Below are 23,387 nucleotides of genomic sequence, written 5' to 3' on the forward strand. Positions count from 1 at the left end.
TAAAATTATCCTAAATGAAGTATCCAACTGCTGACAACAACTTGAGGCTACATTTGATTGATGATATAGGGTAACTGAAAAGTAGCATCAAATTGCCATCAACATTAGGATGCTTCAGTCAGTATAGGTTCATTTTTTATTAATATGTCTTCTGTTACGTCATTAAGTAATTTAATGTACACTTTTTTTCTTTTAATGGGAGTATCAAGTTAACTGTTATCTAAATGATTTTAATGTTTGATTCTACGTTAAAAAGTTTTGAATTTTCAACTAACAAACCTACTTTTATGATATGTCTTAAATTACACTGCTCTTCCAATTCATATCGTTTTCGAGAGTGATGTTTGAATAGCTTCAGTTTATTCTTTTGGTTTCTTAAACTTGGTGTACTGGCAAAAAGTTGTAAAGGTAGAAAAGCCAAGAGGAATAGCATGAGCTATGACCTTGAGGACCACAGTCAATACGGTTAAAAGATACTGGTGTTACCAATAGTGTTGCTAATCTAGCATAATCATAAACTAGACTTTGACAATGTCTAGCATTACTGGAGAGAAATGATTAAACACGCTTTGAATCTATCCTCACGCTTACTTTCCTCGCTTTCATTTAAAACGATCTGATCACTTACATTCATCTGTCCTAGTATTTAATATTTATTTAACTAAACGTTCAAATACATTTTTTTTAAAGCGTGGATAGCACAGAAAACAAAATTTGAGAGATAAGATAAGGAGTAATAAAGGTTTGCTTCTACCAATATCCAAAGGACAAAGCGTAATAATCATGCATACTGGCGGAGAAACTTTATTATTATTATTATTATTATTATTATTATTATTATTATTATTATTATTATTATTATTATTATTATTATTATTATTATTACTATTATTATTATTACTATTATTATTATTATTATTTATCTTTACAAAAATTTTATCTTTTTTTATTTAATCAACTTTACTTGAGAACTAAAAGTATTGAATTTTGGTCAAGTTTGTATCTGGAATGCGCGTAAGGCAAAATTAATTAATTAATCAATTATGAATAAATGAAAGAGAAAGAAAAAGAAATGAATGCAAGAAAAAAAAAAAAAACGAAAGAGATACAGAATTGTGAAAGCCAAACTTCCCACATTCAGCATCACAATTATTAAAACTATAACTTACCTTGCTTTTCGACAACTGAAAGGGAGTCAATTTCTGAATTGGTGTCAAAAAATCGAACAGTTTTCTCTGGCCTCCTACTGGTTTCTCTGGCTTCTTTAGAACAAGTGGGCCTTGAGGCAAGGCAGAACTGAGGAAATCAAAACTGGAGTCTCCTGAGCATACACTTGTGTCAAATTCCTGGTCCATATTCTTTTCGACTAGATAGAAAAATAAAATAAAATCCTCAGAATTTTTACCACTTACAAAACAATTGTTAAGAATAATATATTTTATATTCTATAGATTAATGCCAGGGCCTTTTTTTTCACTAGAAATGCAAAAATGGCAGTAAAAAAGAGTGTCTATTTGCAGGAAATTTCTCACTCCTTTTACTCTCTTGACTTTTTAAATTAAAGAATACCAACTACTTTAGTAAGCTTTCATTGTTCACCACAGCTGCTAGACTTATCTCCATGTTGTGTAACTGTTATTAATATTACTAAACAGTATTTTCTTGTCATATTAATAAAGCTTTTCATTATGACACTAACAAGAAAATGAAATGAAATTTTTGAGTTTTACGTCCAACGGTTATGCCGGCTAGGCTAAAGGAGACGGTAATGATGAATAATGATGGAATGAAGAAAGCGGGAGGAAACGGGAGAACCCCGAGGAAACCCACGCACATGGTGTTTGTCCACCACAAAGTTCACTTAGCGAGAGCAGGGTTTGAACCCAGGACCCCAAGTACCAGAAGTGAGCGCTCTACCACTGAGCCCCCCTTAACAAGAGTACACAGTATGATAAATGAAATATATAGCCCCAAAATAACAAACTCTTAAATTTTTATTTTTATTTAACTACAATATTGTCCAAAGACAAGAAATATATCAATCGATAGATTAGGGGAGGAGAGTGCAAATTAGAAGGGGAGTTCGACAGTGATGATGTCCCTCGCCAACAATATTTAGTTGATTTTGAGTTTAACGTCCCGTTCAGCAGCTAGGCTATATGAGGCCAACAATATTTAATATCTATCTAGAAGAAATAGTCAAAAAGAGCCTACAAAATGAAGATGGCATTCCAATAGCTGGTAGAATGATTAATTGTATACCGTTCGCAGATGATATGGCGCTTGTTGCGGAATATGAAGAGAAAATCAATAAAATGTTAGAAAACTTGAGGAAGGGCTGTGAAAAATATGGGATGAAAATACTTAAATGTTAGAAAGACAAAAGCCATGGTAATTGGAACAAAGCGGTCGGTGTCAAATAAAGAAGTAGGAGGAGAGAAAATAGAACAGCTAGATAGTTTTCGATACCTGGCTAGTATTATTAGTAATGATATGAAATGTAGACGTGAAATAAAAGCAACGATAGGAATGGCGAAAGAAGTTTCTAAGAGGAAGAAAATATATTTTGTAGGACTCTGAACACAGAACTGAGAAAAAGACTAGTAAAATGCTTTGTCTAGAGTATTGTGCTGTATGTGTCAGAAACTTGGACATTACGCAAAAAGGATGAAACGCGACTGGAAGCCTTCGAAATGTGGGTGTGGAGAAGAAGGAGCGAATTAGCTGGGTCGAGCAGAAAACAAGTGAGAGGATTTTAAAAATGGTGAGGGAGAAAAGAACAATTTTAGATATTATTAAGAGGAGCAAGAGAAACTGGTTGGACATTGGGTAAGAAGGAACTGTATCATGAAGGACGTGCTAGAGGGTATGGTGGCAGGAAAGAGGGAGAGCGAAGGAGACTACAATTAATGGACGATGTCAAAACTGAAAAATTGTACGTGAAGACGAAGAGATTACCGAAAGACCGTGGAGCATGGAATCTTCTCAGTTGCGGCAAGTGGCTTGCCCATAATGACAGAATACCTATGATGATGATGAATTATTACATTGTACCTAATACTAGCGTGACACAGAAAAAAAGTGATCCGTGGACCGACGAAGACTAGTTATTAGTATTATTTTCCTTTACGCCCTTTTTCAACTCTCAAAGTATGAAGATTAGATCTATTTTAAAGTGGGATCAGATCCCTACTGGGTTTAACTCTTCAAGTAAAAACCCGAGTAATCGTTTGAATCCCATTTTAAAACAGCATGTCCATTCTTAATATATATTTTGAGTAGTATAAGTAAGTAAAGTGAAAATTATAACTAGTCCCCACCAGTTAAAATTTAATTATAAGCTTTGAAATATCATTTTATACTTTAGGATAGGAAATGACAATTTTAATCTCATTCCCTAAGCTGGAGATAAATGAAACTTCAAAACGTGCACAGAATTCTTGAAAGAAAGTAGAGGTAGAGTAGGAGTAGAGGCAAGATTTTGAACAGGAAATATTTTTGTAACACTGATAAGGAAAGTGAGTGAAATGGTACACGAAGATCTGATGTTATATATCGTTGAGAAAGTCACACCGAGTACACCTCACACGTGCAGTATCTCGCTTGAATGGTGCCTATAGGGGGCCCATTTGATAATCCGAACAAAGCAAGCTCCAAAGCACCAGAAAACGTGAACAAAATAGGAAGCTATGATGTATGTTTTGAGACATGGTATATATAGGTTTAAAAGGTAGCTGAATACGAATCTGACATCAAATGTTTACAAATCAAAATGGTGCATCCAACAGGCGGACACAAATTACAAAAAACAAGCTATAGATCTACTACATGTATAATAATTACATTACGTTCTGTACACATCCCTTGCACTTTTTGTCCACCATATTGGATCCGTCATGTTGCATTTTGCACTTTTGACATTGGATTCGTACTCCGCGACCACTAAAAACTCTACCTACCCGCTTTCAGTTCCATTCCAGTGATTTCCATTTTGTCCGCCATCTTGGATCTGCCATTTTGGATTTTACAATTTTAGTATCCGATTCATACATAGTGATGTTGAATATCTCTATATACCCAATTTCATAGTTTTTTCCCGTCATTTTGATTTGTAAACATTCGTATTCAGTCAGATTCGTATTCAGCTACCTTTTAAACTTATACATACAACGTCTCAAAACAATTACATCATAACTTCCTATTTTGTCCATGTTTTCTGGTGTTTCGAAACATGCCTTGTTCGGATCTTCAAATGGTCTCCACGCTGCCTACAGGCCTCATTCAAGCGAGATATTTCATATGTGAGGTGTACTCGGTGTGACCTTTCCAACAATATATAATATAAGCAGATCCCCGCGTACCACTTCACCCACTTCTCTTGTAACAGCACATATACGAGTATACTAAGAAAAATTTCGTGTGTCTCATTCCGAAATGTACCTTATCATAACTCAACTACTAAATTATTGAGAAGTTTATTCTGTTTCACTAACTTAATTTAAGTTACCAAAGAAATGTATTAAAAACGTTGTTGTTATGATAAATATAACTTACGTTGCGCTGGGACCATAGAATCCGAAAGTTTCTCTGTAATCTGTGACGCCTGTGATTCAAACAGATCTGACGTAACTCTCCTCACAAGAGTTGGTGTTCTTGGCTCTGAAACAAAAATGAATGAGTTTAATCGGCAAATAATAAGATAACTGATTAAAAATGAAGTGAAATTTTTGAGTTTTACGTCCCACGGTTATGCCGGTTAGGCTAAAGGAGACTGTGATTATGAGAATTGAATGAAATGGTGGAATGAAGAAAGTGGGAGGAAACGGGAAACCCGGAGAAAACCCACGAGCACGGTGTTTGTCCACCACAAAGTGAGCTGGGATCGAACCAGGGACCCCAAGCACCGGAGGTGAACGCTCCACCACTGAGCCACCACGCACACTGTTTGTCCACTACAAAGTTCACTTGGGAGCAGGGTTTGAACCCGGAACCCCCGTGAAATTAGAAAAAAATGTTTTACGTCCCATTGCTGTACCTTTCAGGCTCAAGGAAATGGATGATTAATCAAAGTAAATGATAAAATAATCGGTGGAATGGGAATGTGGAAAAACCGCAAGAAAACCCACGAACATTATGTTATCCACCACCAACTTGCATCGTCTGGGATCAAACCTTGATCCCACGTAGAGAGATGTGCGCTCTACTACTGTCCCACAGTGTCCCGAAACATTATAATGATGTCTTTTTAAAGCATCCATTCGATACATACTAAAAAACCCTTGTATATCAATTATTTATTGATTTTAGAAAGCCTTACGACTCGGTGAGGACGGAAACCGTGTATAACATCCTTACAGAATTTGTAATACCGTAAAACAGGTCAGATGTGTTTAAATTAATCCCAAAGTAAAGTCCAAGTAGGAAAATACTTGTTCACGAGCTTTCACGTAGAAAATGGCATGAAACAAGGAAGGAGATTTGTCGTCGCCATTATTATTTAACTTTGTTCTGGAATACGCTATAAGGAAAATCAAAGATAGCAACCAGGGCCTAGAGTTGAGTGGTATTCACAGGTTATGGCGTATGCTGATGATGTAAATTTAATAGGGGATGATACGAGAATAATAAAAAGAAATGCTGAAGTTTTATTAAATGTTTGCAGGGACATGAGTTTATAAGTAAATGGGAAAAAAGTAACTAACTACATGGAAATTTGCCGGGATCGTAATACTGCAAATTATAGATACATCAAAATATCAAATAATACTTGATCCATAGGCCATAAAGTGAGTTAAAATTTCTTGCAATCATCATTATAACTAACTCACGTAATTCTTTTGTATATATATATATATATATATATATATATATATATATATATATATATATATATATATATATATATATATATATATATATATATATATATATATATATATATGTGTGTGTGTGTGTGTGTGTGTGTGTGTGTGTGTGTGTGACGGTGTAATTAAAACAAATATAGCTGAAATTTGATGTTATTTTTAAATTTTACCTCTCTGCCCTTTGGGATCTAGGAGACGATAAGACATGATGGTAATTTATGATTATACCTATTCAGGACAGATTGGTACGAATCCGAAACTACTGTAAATACATATTAAAAGCAATAAATGGTCAATGAAAAATGCAGAGAATGTGGAAACACATTACAGATTCAGCCGTATGATGGATGGCTTCCACAGATTATACGAGAAGACGTTACAATGTTGCAACAAGCTGCACCAATTTCTAGTCCATAACATGGAGCTAATCAGCGATACTAAACATTACAAATATAAGCCAAATCCAGTACTTAGGAACATCAGATACAAATTATACTGATATCTAATAATCAGAACGGATGTACCAGTACTTGCCAACAGACTGGACATTACTATCATAAATAAAATAGACAAGTGCCATTTACAATATTTAGTACAAAAATTAGCAAGTATCAAGATATGGCAGGAGAAATCAAAACAATATGGAAAACCCTTCCAACACAGGGTTTCTACTAATCTGGAGAAATCTATTTCCCTTATTTCTCCCTGACCTTTGGCGGGAATTCCTGGATGACGTTGATATACAAATAAAGAGTAAAGAATGGTGAATATTTATATATGAGAACATTTATTCTATAGAGGCCAATAATAGTCAATTGTTCATACGTACATTCCACTTACCATCCATAAAAATCTGAACAACGTTCTATACTGTGATCATTAATGGTTGGCTAAGCTGAAATTGGTATAAAATTAACGTTAGAAAAAATATATTTAATAAAAATTTCCCTGATTTCCAGTCTTTTTCCCTGGGTTTCCCTGACCAGTAGGAACTCTACAATAATCTGCATTTGCTAGAGATAGCCATCAGATTACTAAGCTAAAACTGGTTTAAAAATCATGATATAATAATAATAATAATAATAATAATAATAATAATAATAATAATAATAATAATAATAATAATAATAGCGTAGTATAACGACAATAGTACTTACCTTCTTGTTTCATGTCCAATGTGGGTTCTAAACCAAGGTCTTTGTCAGCTACTTCTTCGTCTTTCAGTGGCAACTCTTCTGTAAGTTTGTCATTCTGTACTGTATCTTCATCAGAGTCATCCTCTGGAAGGACTATTCTAGACGGTTTCCATTCCTTCTTTGGCTCCTCTATATCATCTTCATCTTCATCACTATCATCTTCACTATCGTCTTCCTCATCATCTTCGTTATCATCCACGTCCATGTTCTCTTGCCCCTCTTCATCTGTTTCTTCAGCCTCATGCTCAACATAAGCACATGACTTCTTCTTGTTCTTCTTGTCCAACGCAGCAAGAATTCTCTCCGTTTCTTCCTCGTCTTCCTCATCCTCAACCTCTTCCTCGTCAGTGTCTGATTTGTCAGTTAATTCGTGTTCATCATCCAACAGAAGTTTTTCCTCCAAGACTTCCTCATCTGTACAAAAAACAAAGTATTGACAATGACAAGATTTCTCATTCAATGACATCTTCCTATGATCTAAAATAGTCTCTTAAATTTTATACCAAAAACAGATTTCTTTCTTACCATGTCTCTTGTCAGAAGAACTCTAGAGCTGATCTCTTAATTCTCAAGTTATGTACTCATCAGATAATTATATACTGAAAATGACACATCGCCTTGCAAGTGGTTTCCGTTGACCTACCAAGTAAACTGTTATTATGTTGGCGTAATTAATTGGAGCTACACGACTGACGTAGAAGTGGAGTTGGAGCAGTAAGTTAGCATTACATTCCGTATTAATCTGCGGAAACATGGAACATGGTACAGCAAATTCGTCGTGCCTATGTTTGAATAGCACGAGGGTTTTTTTCGGCAGGACAGAGCTTCAATGGAAGATGATCCACGATCGGAAGGGCCTTTAGCAGTAAATTCCATTGAAAATGTAGGGCATGTGAGAAACTTACTTCAAGAAGACAGTCGTTGATTGGCTGGTTGGTCTCTTTCAGCACCTAGGCTGTATGAGACGTGCTCAATCCGAGCCACATGATCTCCCGCCGGAAATGAAACCCGAATGTATCGCACCGGGGAAGACCGTGTTACTGTTCATATCTACGAGAGAGTGGAGGGATTACGTCCCTCAGCGAGCACACTATCCGGAAAAAGGGAAAGAAAAAGGATTGGGGAAGGAAGCGGCCTGGGACCTATAAGTTAGGTACCACACCGGCATTTGCCTGGTGTGAATGAGGAAAACCCAGGAAAACCTCATTAAGGGTGGCTGGCCTGAAAAAGCGTTTTACTTTTTCGACCAAGTGCCCCCACCGGGAATCGAACCGGGACCGCTCACATATGCGAGATACTAGTTTTAAATACGAATGTTACCATTAAATTTTACGTATTTAGAGAAACGAAAAAAAAAAAAAAAGTCCTGATGAACTGTTCGAAAAGGTTATAAATAACATGATCAACTCTACTGCCGAAAATGAAACTTGGTACTGCGAATATGGCCCCCAAACGAAGCGATAACCAAAAAATAAATAAATTACATTACATGTTCACTGATGCAGCAAGTGTGATCTGAGGGATGCATCGATCTTTCTATTCTGTGCCGGCGAATGAAAAATGCCGCTGAAAGAGAACGATATCAAGATATTCAAAGCAGTCCAAAAGATTAGAACAGATGTCCATGAGAGTATTACGCTCAAAGATCGCGCTGTAAAAAAAGGAGAAAAATATCGGTAAGCGAAAAATGAGTCGAATCCCTTCTTGATCCCGACTTTATAGAGAACTCGAATCAGAGACTAGTAAGCTTTCTAAATATTCAAGCTGATGTGAAACAGGAAATCCATTGAAAGATCTCCATAATGACAGGAACAGATAAAAACAACAGTATTGGCGCTAGAACTGAGTATCGTACTTGTAAATTTAAAATCTTGCTTCTTACTATATAAATATTTTTAAAAATCCACGAAACATCATAGAACATCTTCCAGCGTCAATACAGTTAATCTTAACAAAATGTGTCAGATTGTCTAACATTCACCTAACTGGAGTCTAGCATCCAGTTCAGCACCGGAGGTATATGAAACGCGGTTCTAGAAGTTAATGTAGAACCCGAACCACATGAGCTCCGGTCGGGAATCGAGGCCGGGTCTCTCCCGCCAACGGCTCATAATTACGCTAACCATATAGCCACGAGAAAATCCGACATCCATCTAAGAGGAATATAGGATTAACTAAGCGGAGAACCAGAGTAAAAGAGCATATAAAAGACGCTAAAGTTCAGAGATTTCTGACTTAACAAAACATCTAGGTATATCCAAATAACTTAAAAGCTGGCTCAAGTTAACTAGAAAATGGCATCACCAGTACAAAGAAATGTGTTTGATTCAATTTAGATTAGGAAAAAAATCCCACGTTAAATTTGGACAAAAGAAACATCAACAAGAACTAGAATTTTAGGACTGTTTCATTCAAAAATGCAAACCTTTGTTACATTAAATTGTACAGGTATAAGTTAACACAACATTTTAGACTTGTACATAGGCAGATTTATATAAGTTAATGCAATTTATCTATGAGTTAAAGAGGAAAACAACTAAAGTCAAGTGAAAACAACTCAAGTTAAATAAAACATTTTAATCTGTATGCAAGTATGTAAATAGTAATATATGAGTTAATGTAGAGTGATCACCAGCATTTAAGTAACTTAATTGTTGATTATTAATGCTTCTATGAAAAAGGAATTAAGTTGAATAAAATGTGCATTTTTTTAAATGAAGCGTAGTCAGTGTGTCAACTGAGTTTCATTATAAATTCCAGTATATTTCCAGTATATTCAGTATAACTATCAGCAAAATTCCAATACCTATTACAATGATTTTTTAAAAACTCCTTTAGGAATAATAACACTCTTGATGATTTCAGGTTTATAATTGTTTCACCATCAAAAGAATATTTTTAATAAATTAGTTACCCTTGATTTTTTTGAAATACAATGATTTTTTAACATTTTTAAAGGGCCTCGCAACTCCCTTCACAGCTCTTCACTCCACCCATTGATTTAAATGTCTAATTACAATACAACTCTTGCTTTGGAAAAATTTACAATCTCAATGAATACAAAATTGTTTCTAAGACTATTAAAACAATTACGAAAAAAAGGGGTTGTTGACAAATTACCAGTTCCATGACTTTCCAGTCTGTGGATCAAAATTCCAGTATAATTCAAGACTTTCCAGTATTTCCAGTATCAGTAGACACCCCGGTAGTTCTTCATTAGTGCCGTTAATAAAATCATACTAAGAACGTAACCGATTAGAAAAATGAAAATTTTCATTTTACGTCCGAGGATCACGCCGGCTAGGCTAAAGAAGACTATAATAATGAGAAATGAATGAAAATGGCGTGAATAAAGTGGGAAGAAAAGGGAGAACCCCGAGAAAACTCACGAACACGATGTTTGTCCACCACAAAGCCCACTTGACCCGAGCTGGGATCGAATCAGGGACCACACACGCCTGAGGGAATGCTGTACCACTGAACTAATGTGCTCCGCAACCTGATTAGGATTCCCTGGATATATATAAGAAGCTACTGTTAATTAATCTTAGTAAAACAGCTTATTAATTTCTCTTTAAGCGAAATGTGAACCATAATATTAACGAAGAAAGAAAAAAATTATCTTTCTTAGAAGCTCATAGGTGACTAACATCTAAAGCGAAAATTCGTATTAATTTATATTTGCATAGAACAGCTAAAACTAAAAACTAGCTCAAACAAAAAGAAACATATATAAAGTACAACAAAATATAGAAACATACATAACGTCACTTACCACCCATCAGTAGTCCTATTCTCAATTCGTGCTAATCTAACCCGATCAGAATTATTCACTTATACATCTTCCTAATAGCTTGCTAAATTACAAGTTTAAAATAATAATAATACTAATAATAGCAATACAATACTAGTAACTTGCCTTCGACTTCTTCTTCGTTGTCAAATTTATGTGCCTTCACTTTATTTTTCCATTCTTGCTCTTTTTGTTTTACGATTCTCTTCCGTAATTCTTCCTTCAATAGAAAGTGTTTGGCTCCAGGCAAAGACGGACTCTTGTCGATTAATTCGTCAGGTTCTTGGTCTAGTACTAATGAAATATCTTCTTCCTTAATCTGCTCCTTGCCTTCTTCAGTCTTTTCCTTCGTCTCGATTCTGGAAAGAATAATAAAATATAAGTGAAATAAAATCTATAGCTTAATGCCCCACACTTATGTCCCTTAGGCTAATGACGCAAAGGATCGAAAAACTAAACAACTAACGGACTTTTTGACCGGGGAAATTTTAGGATTTGTGTCACTTAAATTGAGAAACAGTTTCTTCGTATTACTGTTCCCATTATAACACAAGAAATAGTTACAGTACACTGGAGAATACTAAAAGATGTTCAGTAATGTTGGAAAATAGTAATTTCATTGGGAAAAATTAAGGACTCGGTGTGTCCTCTCACATTTAATAAATGCATTGTAGATTCGTGCTTCAACAACAAAAAATTTTTCAGTCGAAACATTTAAATGTCAATATTAACTACACTGAAAGTATATTGATCACATTTTCAAAATTAAATCATCCAAAAAATATATATCATAAAAGAAGAATTGGCAACGTTGCTTTCTCCTTTAATATAAAACGTCTTAACAGTGTGAAGCCCAAACGGACACAGAAACCTAAATAGATTCTAGCCCAAACAAGCGCCCAGCAGTATGACAGAAGTTAAATGTTCGGTGGCATCGACAGGGACTAATTTGAATAAAGATAGGTGACGTTTTCGTTTACTGCTGTTTCCGTTGACACAGTCATTACACTCGTTTACTTATCTTCCAGGAATACTCTTAGCATACAGGGTAAAGGAACTCCACTTACTACTGTTCTACCAACTAGCTTACCCGCCCAATTCTGCTAGGAAAACGATCTACAAATAAGTTACGACAGAATATTCACCCACATACACACACACCTTTTTCCATGTGGATGAAAGTGAGAGACAAATATTATTGCATTTTAATGAGGAAAAGCAAAAAGGCTACTACTCACCACAAAAAATAAATAAATAAATAAAATAAAATAAAAAAAAATGTGGCAGAATAATTTTCTTCTACATGCATATTTTTGCGGTGAGTAGTAGCCTTTTTGCTTTTCCTCATTGAATATTATCACCGCTCGCAATATCGTGATATTATTGCATTTTGTTTAAAAAGAAAAATACTGAAATGAGGAAAACTACAGTGTGTCCATAAAATCTGGGTACATAGGAAATTCTAATAATTTGTTTTTGTTTTTCCAGATTGAATGATGGTTGTCTAAAGAAGAACGAATTGAGTTGGTACTCTTAAGTGAACGAGAAGGATGGTTGTATCACAAAATTGCGAAAGAATTTAACCTTCGACGCTCTCGTCAACCTATGTTTTACTCCGTCGGGAAATTAATCACCAAGTTTAAAGAAATAGGCAGTGTGTTGGACAAACCCCGTTCCGGACGACCAAAGACTTCAGACGAAACGAAAGAGACGGTCTTGGCTAAGGTTCATGCTAGACCCCCCCCCCCCCCAAAAAAAAAAGCTCCAAGTTCAACCATCCACAAAATCCTGGCAGAGAAGAAGTTTCATCCGTATGTGACAGGACACGCTGCCCCATCAGCATTTGTGTACCCGTTGTTTTCGCAAGTTTTGCGTTTCGCTCACTTCGAGCAGTGTGACTGAGCGCTCCGCTCAGTAACCTTCTGAACTCCACCAATGTCTAAACTTCACTGGCAACACTGTCAACACATGATCAGGAAGCAGCAGGTTGAATCGAGAGCAAGAGGAGCAGGTGGCAGGCAGCTGGAAAAGAACAGAAGAGAAATGCAGCTGAAAAATCATTTTAAGTGATGTAATAGTAAACTGAGAAGCATAAGAGGTACGATAAAATGTAAATACGTGCTTCAACCTGCCGGTCAAGGTAAGAAAACTGAATGTGCTCGAAAAATAACAAGTAAGCCATATTCGTGAAGAAACAAGACCCTGCAAGTAAACATCGCATGTTACGTACTAATGTCAACGAAAAAAATTAAAACAAGTGATATTTGTATACGGTATACGACACATTAAAGCATGCTTGGCACTCGTAACCTTATAGAATTCTGTTGATATTACCGTAAAACATATGCGCATATAAAAAGTAAATCTAAAATAGTGATATATTATTTATATAAGCCAATATTATAATATTCATTTCAAATACCTCACTCATAACCTAATCTATTTTATTGGATACTGCATATCAGTGCTACAAAAAGTAAATATAAAGTTTCTTGCGTCAGTCAATATTAGTAGAAGTAAATAATTTGTAGACACTCTAAAGGATCAGTAAATAAAGAACGTCGTGCATATAATGAGCGCACAATATGAACGCATTCCTTTGTATTGAATTATTTTAGTCGTAAGCTCAAGTTTGAAACATATATACATAAAAAGCGCTTAAAACAAAATCAATCTATATTTGATATAGGCCTATATAATAGCGGAATATTACTTCAATTTATAGCTATAAAAATATCCAACAACCACAGTAGTACTATAACATCGTTACGTAACTGCATTATTTCTGGAAACTGTGCTAGCTAACATATTTCTCTGTGAAGAATGTTTGAAATATCAGTAATAAGTTGAATTCGATTTAAATAAAAGTTCGCCAGTCGCGACTATCAAGCGTCAGTTAGTTAGTCTCTTTGCATACAAATTAGTATTTCACTAGTGAATCACCTGTTCAGGCAAAGACAGAACTGAAGATAGAAACAATTATACCAAGCGGCAAGTATAATATAATAGTTTAGTGCATCCGTAAAAAGGAAATAATTAAAAATAAAAATAAATAATAAATATAAAAATAAATAAGAGATCAAGCTTCTCTAAAACAATTCTTTCTGGACTTATGAAATAACATAATTTGCTACTGTCGTCTGGACTTTCCTTTATTCTAAAAAGACTAAATAGTAGAGAAACCTTATTGCATGTATTATTATTATTTTTGTTGTATATAGTATTCTGTGTGTTTCATTGTTCTAAATATCATGATCCTTTTAATTACTTGTCAATCTCAGTTTTATGTTGAACGGTATCAATAATTAAAGTGAGTGACGTTATCAAATCATTATTGAAGCTACTATTTACGTCAAAAGATTGTTCATTTGTGGTGAGCATTATCTGTTGTGTATACGAATACTATTTTGTGATAGAATATGGTATTATAAAAAAAAATAGTAAATAAATACATGTGGTTTTTAGCAAGTTTACGCAATTGTATTCTGAGAATTCTGAGTCTAGATTGCATCATCTCTCTACGTCCACGCTACGTCTTACAACTTCATGAATAACACCAGTGTGGAGATTTGTATTGAAGGCTCGAATGGTAAGTTGTCGATTACGATCCAAGAGTGTTGTAGTATTAATATTAGTATTCTTATTTGAATTCACTATTTCTTGATACACTGTTTTCGGAGCGTGCGCTCCTGCTACCGAGATTCCGTATAACAGGAGGTTATTAAAATTTTGTTTCATATTTTAATCACTAATACCCTCCACCGTTATCGTCACCGAAAATATGAAACAAAATTTTAATAACCTCCTGTTATACGGAATCTCGGTAGCAGGAGCGCACGCTCCGAAAACAGTGTATCAAGAAATAGTGAATTCAAATAAGAATACTAATATTAATACTACAACACTCTTGGGTCGTAATCGACAACTTACCATTCGAGCCTTCAATACAAATCTCCACACTGGTGTTATTCATGAAGTTGTAAGACGTAGCGTGGACGTAGAGAGATGATGCAATCTAGACTCAGAATTCTCAGAATACAATTGCGTAAACTTGCTAAAAACCACATGTATTTATTTACTATTTTTTTTTATAATACCACATTCTATCACAAAATAGTATTCGTATACACAACAGATAATGCTCACCACAAATGAACAATCTTTTGACGTAAATAGTAGCTTCAATAATGATTTGATAACGTCACTCACTTTAATTATTGATACCGTTCAACATAAAACTGAGATTGACAAGTAATTAAAAGGATCATGATATTTAGAACAATGAAACACACAGAATACTATATACAACAAAAATAATAATAATACATGCAATAAGGTTTCTCTACTATTTAGTCTTTTTAGAATAAAGGAAAGTCCAGACGACAGTAGCAAATTATGTTATTTCATAAGTCCAGAAAGAATTGTTTTAGAGAAGCTTGATCTCTTATTTATTTTTATATTTATTATTTATTTTTATTTTTAATTATTTCCTTTTTACGGATGCACTAAACTATTATATTATACTTGCCGCTTGGTATAATTGTTTCTATCTTCAGTTCTGTCTTTGCCTGAACAGGTGATTCACTAGTGAAATACTAATTTGTATGCAAAGAGACTAACTAACTGACGCTTGATAGTCGCGACTGGCGAACTTTTATTTAAATCGAATTCAACTTATTACTGATATTTCAAACATTCTTCACAGAGAAATATGTTAGCTAGCACAGTTTCCAGAAATAATGCAGTTACGTAACGATGTTATAGTACTACTGTGGTTGTTGGATATTTTTATAGCTATAAATTGAAGTAATATTCCGCTATTATATAGGCCTATATCAAATATAGATTGATTTTGTTTTAAGCGCTTTTTATGTATATATGTTTCAAACTTGAGCTTACGACTAAAATAATTCAATACAAAGGAATGCGTTCATATTGTGCGCTCATTATATGCACGACGTTCTTTATTTACTGATCCTTTAGAGTGTCTACAAATTATTTACTTCTACTAATATTGACTGACGCAAGAAACTTTATATTTACTTTTTGTAGCACTGATATGCAGTATCCAATAAAATAGATTAGGTTATGAGTGAGGTATTTGAAATGAATATTATAATATTGGCTTATATAAATAATATATCACTATTTTAGATTTACTTTTTATATGCGCATATGTTTTACGGTAATATCAACAGAATCCTATAAGGTTACGAGTGCCAAGCATGCTTTAATGTGTCGTATACCGTATACAAATATCACTTGTTTTAATTTTTTTCGTTGACATTAGTACGTAACATGCGATGTTTACTTGCAGGGTCTTGTTTCTTCACGAATATGGCTTACTTGTTATTTTTCGAGCACATTCAGTTTTCTTACCTTGACCGGCAGGTTGAAGCACGTATTTACATTTTATCGTACCTCTTATGCTTCTCAGTTTACTATTACATCACTTAAAATGATTTTTCAGCTGCATTTCTCTTCTGTTCTTTTCCAGCTGCCTGCCACCTGCTCCTCTTGCTCTCGATTCAACCTGCTGCTTCCTGATCATGTGTTGACAGTGTTGCCAGTGAAGTTTAGACATTGGTGGAGTTCAGAAGGTTACTGAGCGGAGCGCTCAGTCACACTGCTCGAAGTGAGCGAAACGCAAAACTTGCGAAAACAACGGGTACACAAATGCTGATGGGGCAGCGTGTCCTGTCACACGTACAAGTTATAGATATTGCATCACTTAAATGAAGATGACCCCGATAGACGCATGCAGATGTGTGAATGGTTTGCAGATAAAAAGAATGAAAATATCACTTTTACTAAAGACTGTGTGTTGTTCAGTGAACTGAACAGACAAAATCTTCGATACTGGGGTCTCAAGGCGACCCACATTGAATGAGTCCATCTAAACAGCAGGGCTACCAAAATGTGATGGTGTGGTGTGGTTTGTGGAAAGCTCATGTGCTAGGACCTTTCTTCTTTTATAAACATTTAACGGGTGAGACTTATCTGAACATGCTGAGACACATTGATGCCTCAAATTGACCGTTTGGGTGAGGGACTTCCAGAATGGTTTCAGCAGGATGGGGTCCCTTCCCATTTTGCTGCAGCTGTTAGAGATTGATTAAATGACAATTTTCCTCACTGGATTGGGAGAAGAGATTATGTGGAGTGGTATCCTCGTTCGCCAGACCTTTTTCCCCTTGATTTCTTTTGTTGAAAGAGAAAGTTTACTCGATGAAGATTAGAAATTTAAACCACCTGACAGAACTCATTACCGGTCAATATGCTGAAATCGAAGACAATTCAGACCTATTCCATCGAGTTCACCTTACTCTTGCAAAGCGCATCAAATTATGCATTAAACAGCATGGAAATCATGTTGAAAATATTATTCATTAACATTGTAAATTGACTAAAATGTGCTTTTTCCCATGTACCCAGACTTTATGAACACCCTGTAGATATCTATGACATAAATAATCTACTATACATTACCTAAGAGTCACTTCTTTCGGTGACGTATTCTTATGTTTTTTCGCAGAAGTATGTTCAAAGAACCTTTCCATAAACTTCTTAATGCCCTGGGCACTTGGAGTCTTCTTTATTGACTCACTTATTTCTAAATCGATGATATTATTCTCCCCGCCACTCAGCCGAGGTTTCACGATTGGAATGTCTCGTATAGTCTGAAAACATGAAGCCAATCTTTGAAGCCTCTCTTGACTCTTGGTTAAAATACTACTGGGTTTCTTTTCGTTATTCACATTATCAGAATTTTCTTTGTTCTCACTACTTTCTATGTTATTCAAGTCTTCACACTCCATTTGTTCGGCTTTATCATTTACTGTATCAAAGTCCAGTCTCAAGTGGAAATTTTGCGAGTCCATTTTGTTCGAAGAAAACTGCTGAACGGCTGAATCGTCACAGTTTATACCACTATCACTTTCTGTCGCCACAATTTTTGAAGCTTCTTGGTTCAAAGTTTCTGTATCAAGTTTTAAGTGAAAATCCTCCGAATCTATTTTAAGGGAAGCTGATTGCTCACTCACGACAGAACAATCATTTATGATTCCGTTCTGCTTTTTTGATCCACTGTTTTCACTATGTTCATAATCAGACGAATCGGAATTTAACAAAGCATCGTCATCAGCATCATTACTGTCACTTTGAAACCCTTCAGTTTCAACTGAATCCAATACTTTATTAATAACTACTTCCTCGTTGTTTGATTCGTTCGAGTCAGTTTCATTTACATCTTTCATAACTTTATCACTATCAGTTATATCATCCACTTGTTCCGGTTCTTTAGTTCTATCACTATTAGCATCAATATCTTTAGAATCACTGATATCATCTACATTTGCTAAGTCACTGTCATTGTCCACTTTCGAAACAGATTCACCATTTTCAGTTATATCAGCTTGTTCCACATTACACTGCGGAGTTTGTTCTAAATTGTCCAATGCACTTTGTTCTTCACAAATGATACCTTGTGCATTAAGATCTTGATCTGTCCCCTCATTGTTCTTATCAGAAATAAGTTCCTTGCTTCCATTTGCTTCAAGGATTTGCAAAACAGGAACAGAATCAAAGCACTGTGAGTCATTGTTTGGCTGTGAACTATCACTGGATGGAACATTGAGACAAATTCCGGAGTCGTGCTGATTGTCTTGGGAACAACCACCGTTCTCCGCATTCTCGTTGTCTTGATCCATTACACTCTGCTCTGTATGTTCAGAAGGGGGCACATTAGCTTCTGGCTTCGAAGCCTCAGCATCGGAATCGTCGGATTCAGACTTGTAGAATTCCTCTACTTCTTTCTCTCTTTCCTCTAACTGTTTGCTGTAATAAAAAGAGAAAAGAAATCGTTAGTACCTATTCAACACATTTTGAAACATTCTCGTAAAATCGTCATACATAAACTCCCTAGAAGAAATAAGATTCGAACATGTGATGAAAATAAACGATATCCATAGCTCCATAAATCTCTCTGAACTGGATTATCAAATGTTTTCAATATAGAATATGAATGGAAAGGCTTAACCTTTAAATGCCGAAGGTCGCAACTGCTGCATCAAGGCTTTAAACCCTAATAGCCCAGCCCCTGATTAAGCTAGGAAAATAATTTTGTTATCAATGTATTCACGAAGGATGAATCTTGCCGCCGATATCCATTTTATGTATGCGGAGGGTACCACGGTGAAGATAGGGGAGAGTAAATTTCGTGAATTTTTTTTTCCTATCAGGTTTGTGTGGGGGTTCATTTTCCCTACGGAGGTACAGTCGTAAAAATTGGTATGTGAAGCAATGAAGGAGTTCACTACAAGTTAATACCCTGCAAAAGTATTTGTCGCTTATATGGGGGGGGGGGGATAGGGAAGGGGCAAAGTTATCCAATTTTTTGAGTCTCAGTTTTTGACGTAAATTACATTTATTTTCTGGACGGTTCCAAATACGACAAGTTATATTTTTACTTAATTGAAATAGAAGCATAATTCTTGTTTTTGGAATCTGTGATCCAAAAGCTTTCGAACGATGTATGAACCATGACTCTGATAATTAAGGTCGCCAGGGCCAACAACGTGAAGGTCTACAATAGCCCTTCGAAAATGACGTACAGGGCGTTATTATAGGAATTTTGCTCTGAATTTTTATCTCGCTTTGTATTGCAGCAATGGCTACCATTTTTTTTTATATGTATATATATATTATTGTCACAAGTATATTTCCTACACATTAGATTCATTTTGTCAGCGTAAAGATTGCCAAGTCCCCCTCAAATTCTTTTATTGATATTTTTCTCCTTCTACGAATAGGGCGGGAATTGCACAAGTGTTACCCCAGTTGGAACCATTGTTCCATAAACTTTCCAACGAGGTATTAATCATTACCCTGTGATAATTAGGGGTTACCAGGGCCCCGAACGTTCGAGTCTACGATTTCGTTCAAATCCCTGTTCAGTGTATAAAGGTTAATGATGCTGCTCTGTTCATATGCGACAATAAACATGTTTCACTAGACACGTTTCTTCCCTTTCTCCTTTGTATCTATCGATATCTCTAAATAGTAAAATGTTCTGATCACGTAAACGTCCAACATACACGATAAATTAACAAGGTCGGCATAACGTTGTTTCAATGAGTTAAGTTCTAACAGACAGGTACCAAAGTTAATAGGTTTTAATTTTCGCCAAATGGGCTTTGTAGTGGACAAATGCCGTGTGTACGGGGGTTTTATTCGCATTCTGATCTGACTGCTCTATTCTTCATCATTTATTAAACACACAAAAAGTTAATACACAAAGAGTGAAAAATACGTATCTAGACCAGGATTCGAATCCGCAATAGCCATACATTCTATCATCCGAAGTCGGTGCTCAGTCATTCAAACCACATACTAGTTCTTAGTGCATCGGCATAGTAAATGAAATGAAATATTTCAGTTTAACGTCCCGCGATAACATCCTTTAGGCTCAGGGAGATGATTAAGGTAAATGAACGATGATAGAAGAATTGGTGGAATGAGAAAGTGAGGGAACAGGAGTACCTCAAGAAAACCCACAGACAATGTTGTTCACCACAACCTTACTTGGGCGGGGATCGAACCAGGGACCCATGCACCAAAGTCGGCAAGGTAAGTCACGCATTTATTTATTTATTTATTTATTTATTCGTTGTTTGTCTATCATTGAATTTCTACCTAAAGAAGAATTCCTGACATTAAATCGATTACTTCCTCTATTTATCAATATAGCACACAACAATTGTTCCAAGTAAAATTAGTATTATATTTCCCTTTGGAAACAACTACATAAAAGACAATATAGAAAGTGGAAGAATACAGCCTTCTATGAAACAGAATCGGAAAGAGTTTGGGATATATCATCTTCGACATTATAAAATGATCATGACGCGTTCTCAACTGAAAATAATAATAATAATAATAATAATAATAATAATAATAATAATAATAATAATAATAATAATAATAATAATACTCTATTCAAGCCAGAAGTGAAAGAAAGAAATGTACTAATTCTAGTTTCAACATTGATTACTGGAAAGCAAAACCAGTAATATACATTGCATTTTTTGCAGTTTTTGATATGGATTCAGCGCTCCAAGAAGCGTCTCCATCCTTCTGTCTCTATTAAAACTGGAAGCGGTACAAATCAATTACTACTACTTCCGGTTTCAATATTGATCTTATATTGCGGTAACGGTAGGAGATTGCGAGAATTTTTTTTATATACAGGGTGAGGCAAAAGTCCAGCACCACTCTAAATTTTTAAAACGGCTTGAGAAAAGATGAAACTCTGGGTGTGGGTAACTGGAGTGGGGACGCACCAGATGGTGCCATTTGGCAGGCGGCCATCTTGAAACCCGCTATTTTGAATTCAAGTCCAATATTTCAAGTGAGACGGGGGGGGGGGGGACATGCGACACATGATTTTAGGCTAGAATTTCACCAGAAATACGAATCTGAAGTTATTTTTCACTTAAATTTAATCAGTAATGAAATCAGTATTTCTGGCGTCCCCACCCCCTATTACTCACATCCAAAGTTTCGTCGTCTTTCCTCAAGCCGTTTCAAAAACAAAAGAGTGCTGCTGGAATTTTGTCTCACCCTGTAGATTCAGCGTCCCAAGCATAGCTTCCATCTCCACCTCTATTAATCCTCTATTTACACTGGAAGTGGTAGAAACTTACCATTTCCGGTTTCACTGATCACTATAGAGCAAAAAAGGCAATATATAGCGGGAAGTAGTTTTTGTTATGGATTCGCGTACCAGGAGTAGTTTCATTTTTTAATATAACAACACTAATACAACATACACTTGAAATAAATAAATAAATAAATAGGAATAAAATGCACTTACCATACTGAGCCAATTTCATCAGATGATAATCGCAAAGATTTGGCTGGTAGAGGTGTAAGATGTCGTCTGTTGAGAAATTCAGTCAGCGTGCGCTGTTTCGGACGATGGTATGGCAAAGAAATTCGGGATTCTCTTATCATTCTTTGGGTTTCACTATGGATTTCTTGAACTGCTTTCAAAGCTGAGGCGCGCTTAGGCGGTTTAGTTTGTGCAGACTAAAATAAACAGCATATTAAAGTGATATTTAGTTAACAACGTGAATAATTTCATAAATAATAGTTTGTTCCAACATTTTAATATACGAAGTATATGATGCAAATTTATTGGATAATACCTTAAATAACATCTAAGCATAGAAAAAAACTCAGCAGAACCAAGAATGAAACAGACTGACCTGACTTTGAAAACCTGTTAAATTTCCTTTATTAAAAAATAATAATAATAATCAAAGCACAACATAGATATTTGATGGGTAAGCAAGGAATTGGAGACAGTAATTAAAAAGTACACTGGTCAAAACAATTAGAGGAGCAAGGCATGAAACGCAAAAACGACCGACAGACATGAAAATATCTGATGCATTTCGTTCTGGGGTTGACTTTGATGATTCCGATGCATTTGTGCTGGATATCCGCATGAATGAACGCAGTTGTGACATTACACGAGACGAGACACAACTTGCGATAAGACGGTGGGCTAGTGTGGTGTGGTGATGAATAGGAACAATGGCAGCACATGATTTAGCAGAAGCTGTGGCATGGAAAGTCAAAGGCAGGTTGGAAGCTTGACAGACATAATGTGTGGTCGCTAAGACCTTCAGCATATCTCGCACCGTCATTTCCAAACTCTTGATATACTTTCAACAGTCGTGAACAACACATCGGAGACTAGGACAGGTCTCCCACGAACAACGTCAGTCAAATGAAGATGGTTATTTAGTGTTATCGGTTCGGAGAGACAGGCGGCGAAATACAACTGACCTGCAATATGGACTTCAACCCAACCGTGCGCAACTCGCCGCAGGAAAAAGATATTTATGCGCGAAATCCGACGGTGTATGTCTCTTGAACCGTCTAACAGCACAGGGCCCGCAGAAACTGGGATGCTCAACATAGCGAGTGAGGGCATGTTGAGTGTGGCACTATTTTGTTATCGGATGAGTTACTTTTCAGCTTACAATCAGACAATCAACGCATTTCCATCTAGAGAGCACGTGGATCTTGGAATAATCGATCCTAATGTGCAGGAAGTATCGCAATATGGAGGTGAAGAATAATGGTATCGGCAGGAATCTGTACTGGACGACGCGCAGCCCTGCAGATCATCCGAACGTTACTCTAACAGCTCAGCAGTACAGAGATGAAATCCTCAGGCCTCACGGTCTTTCTATGGTTGCAGCAATCAGCATTTTTATGGACGATAAACCCAAACCTCAACAAGCACATGTGATAAGATATCATGTTTCAGGCAGAGGCTTCCGAACGGATAGTAGGGCCAGCGTCCTTCCCAGACCTAAATCTCATTGAATACTTGTGGTACACACTTGGAAGATGTATTACTACTAGGCTAACACCACATGGAACAGTTAGAAATGGTCTACTGGAGGAATAGGGACACGTCCCACAAGTTAGTATCAACAACCTGATTCAATCAATACCAAA

General features: G+C 35.8%; 1 protein-coding gene across 2 annotated transcripts in view; it reads right to left on the reverse strand.

The window, feature by feature from the left end:
• Positions 1 to 23,387, reverse strand: part of LOC145663961 (uncharacterized) — a 78,125-nt gene that overhangs the window by 39,111 nt on the left and 15,627 nt on the right. For both annotated transcript variants that reach the window (XM_081730194.1, XM_081730193.1), the window contains exons 5-10: positions 21,727 to 21,941; positions 17,343 to 18,689; positions 10,980 to 11,212; positions 7,022 to 7,474; positions 4,555 to 4,659; positions 1,170 to 1,366 (exon numbers count right to left, since the gene is read on the reverse strand). In XM_081730194.1, coding sequence (XP_081586320.1) covers positions 1,170 to 1,366; positions 4,555 to 4,659; positions 7,022 to 7,474; positions 10,980 to 11,212; positions 17,343 to 18,689; positions 21,727 to 21,941 — 2,550 coding nt within the window. The remainder of the gene's footprint in view (positions 1 to 1,169; positions 1,367 to 4,554; positions 4,660 to 7,021; positions 7,475 to 10,979; positions 11,213 to 17,342; positions 18,690 to 21,726; positions 21,942 to 23,387) is intronic.

This window comes from Thermobia domestica, chromosome 11, assembly GCF_964235325.1.
Source record: "Thermobia domestica chromosome 11, izTheDome1.hap1.1, whole genome shotgun sequence".
NCBI lineage: Eukaryota > Metazoa > Arthropoda > Insecta > Zygentoma > Lepismatidae > Thermobia > Thermobia domestica.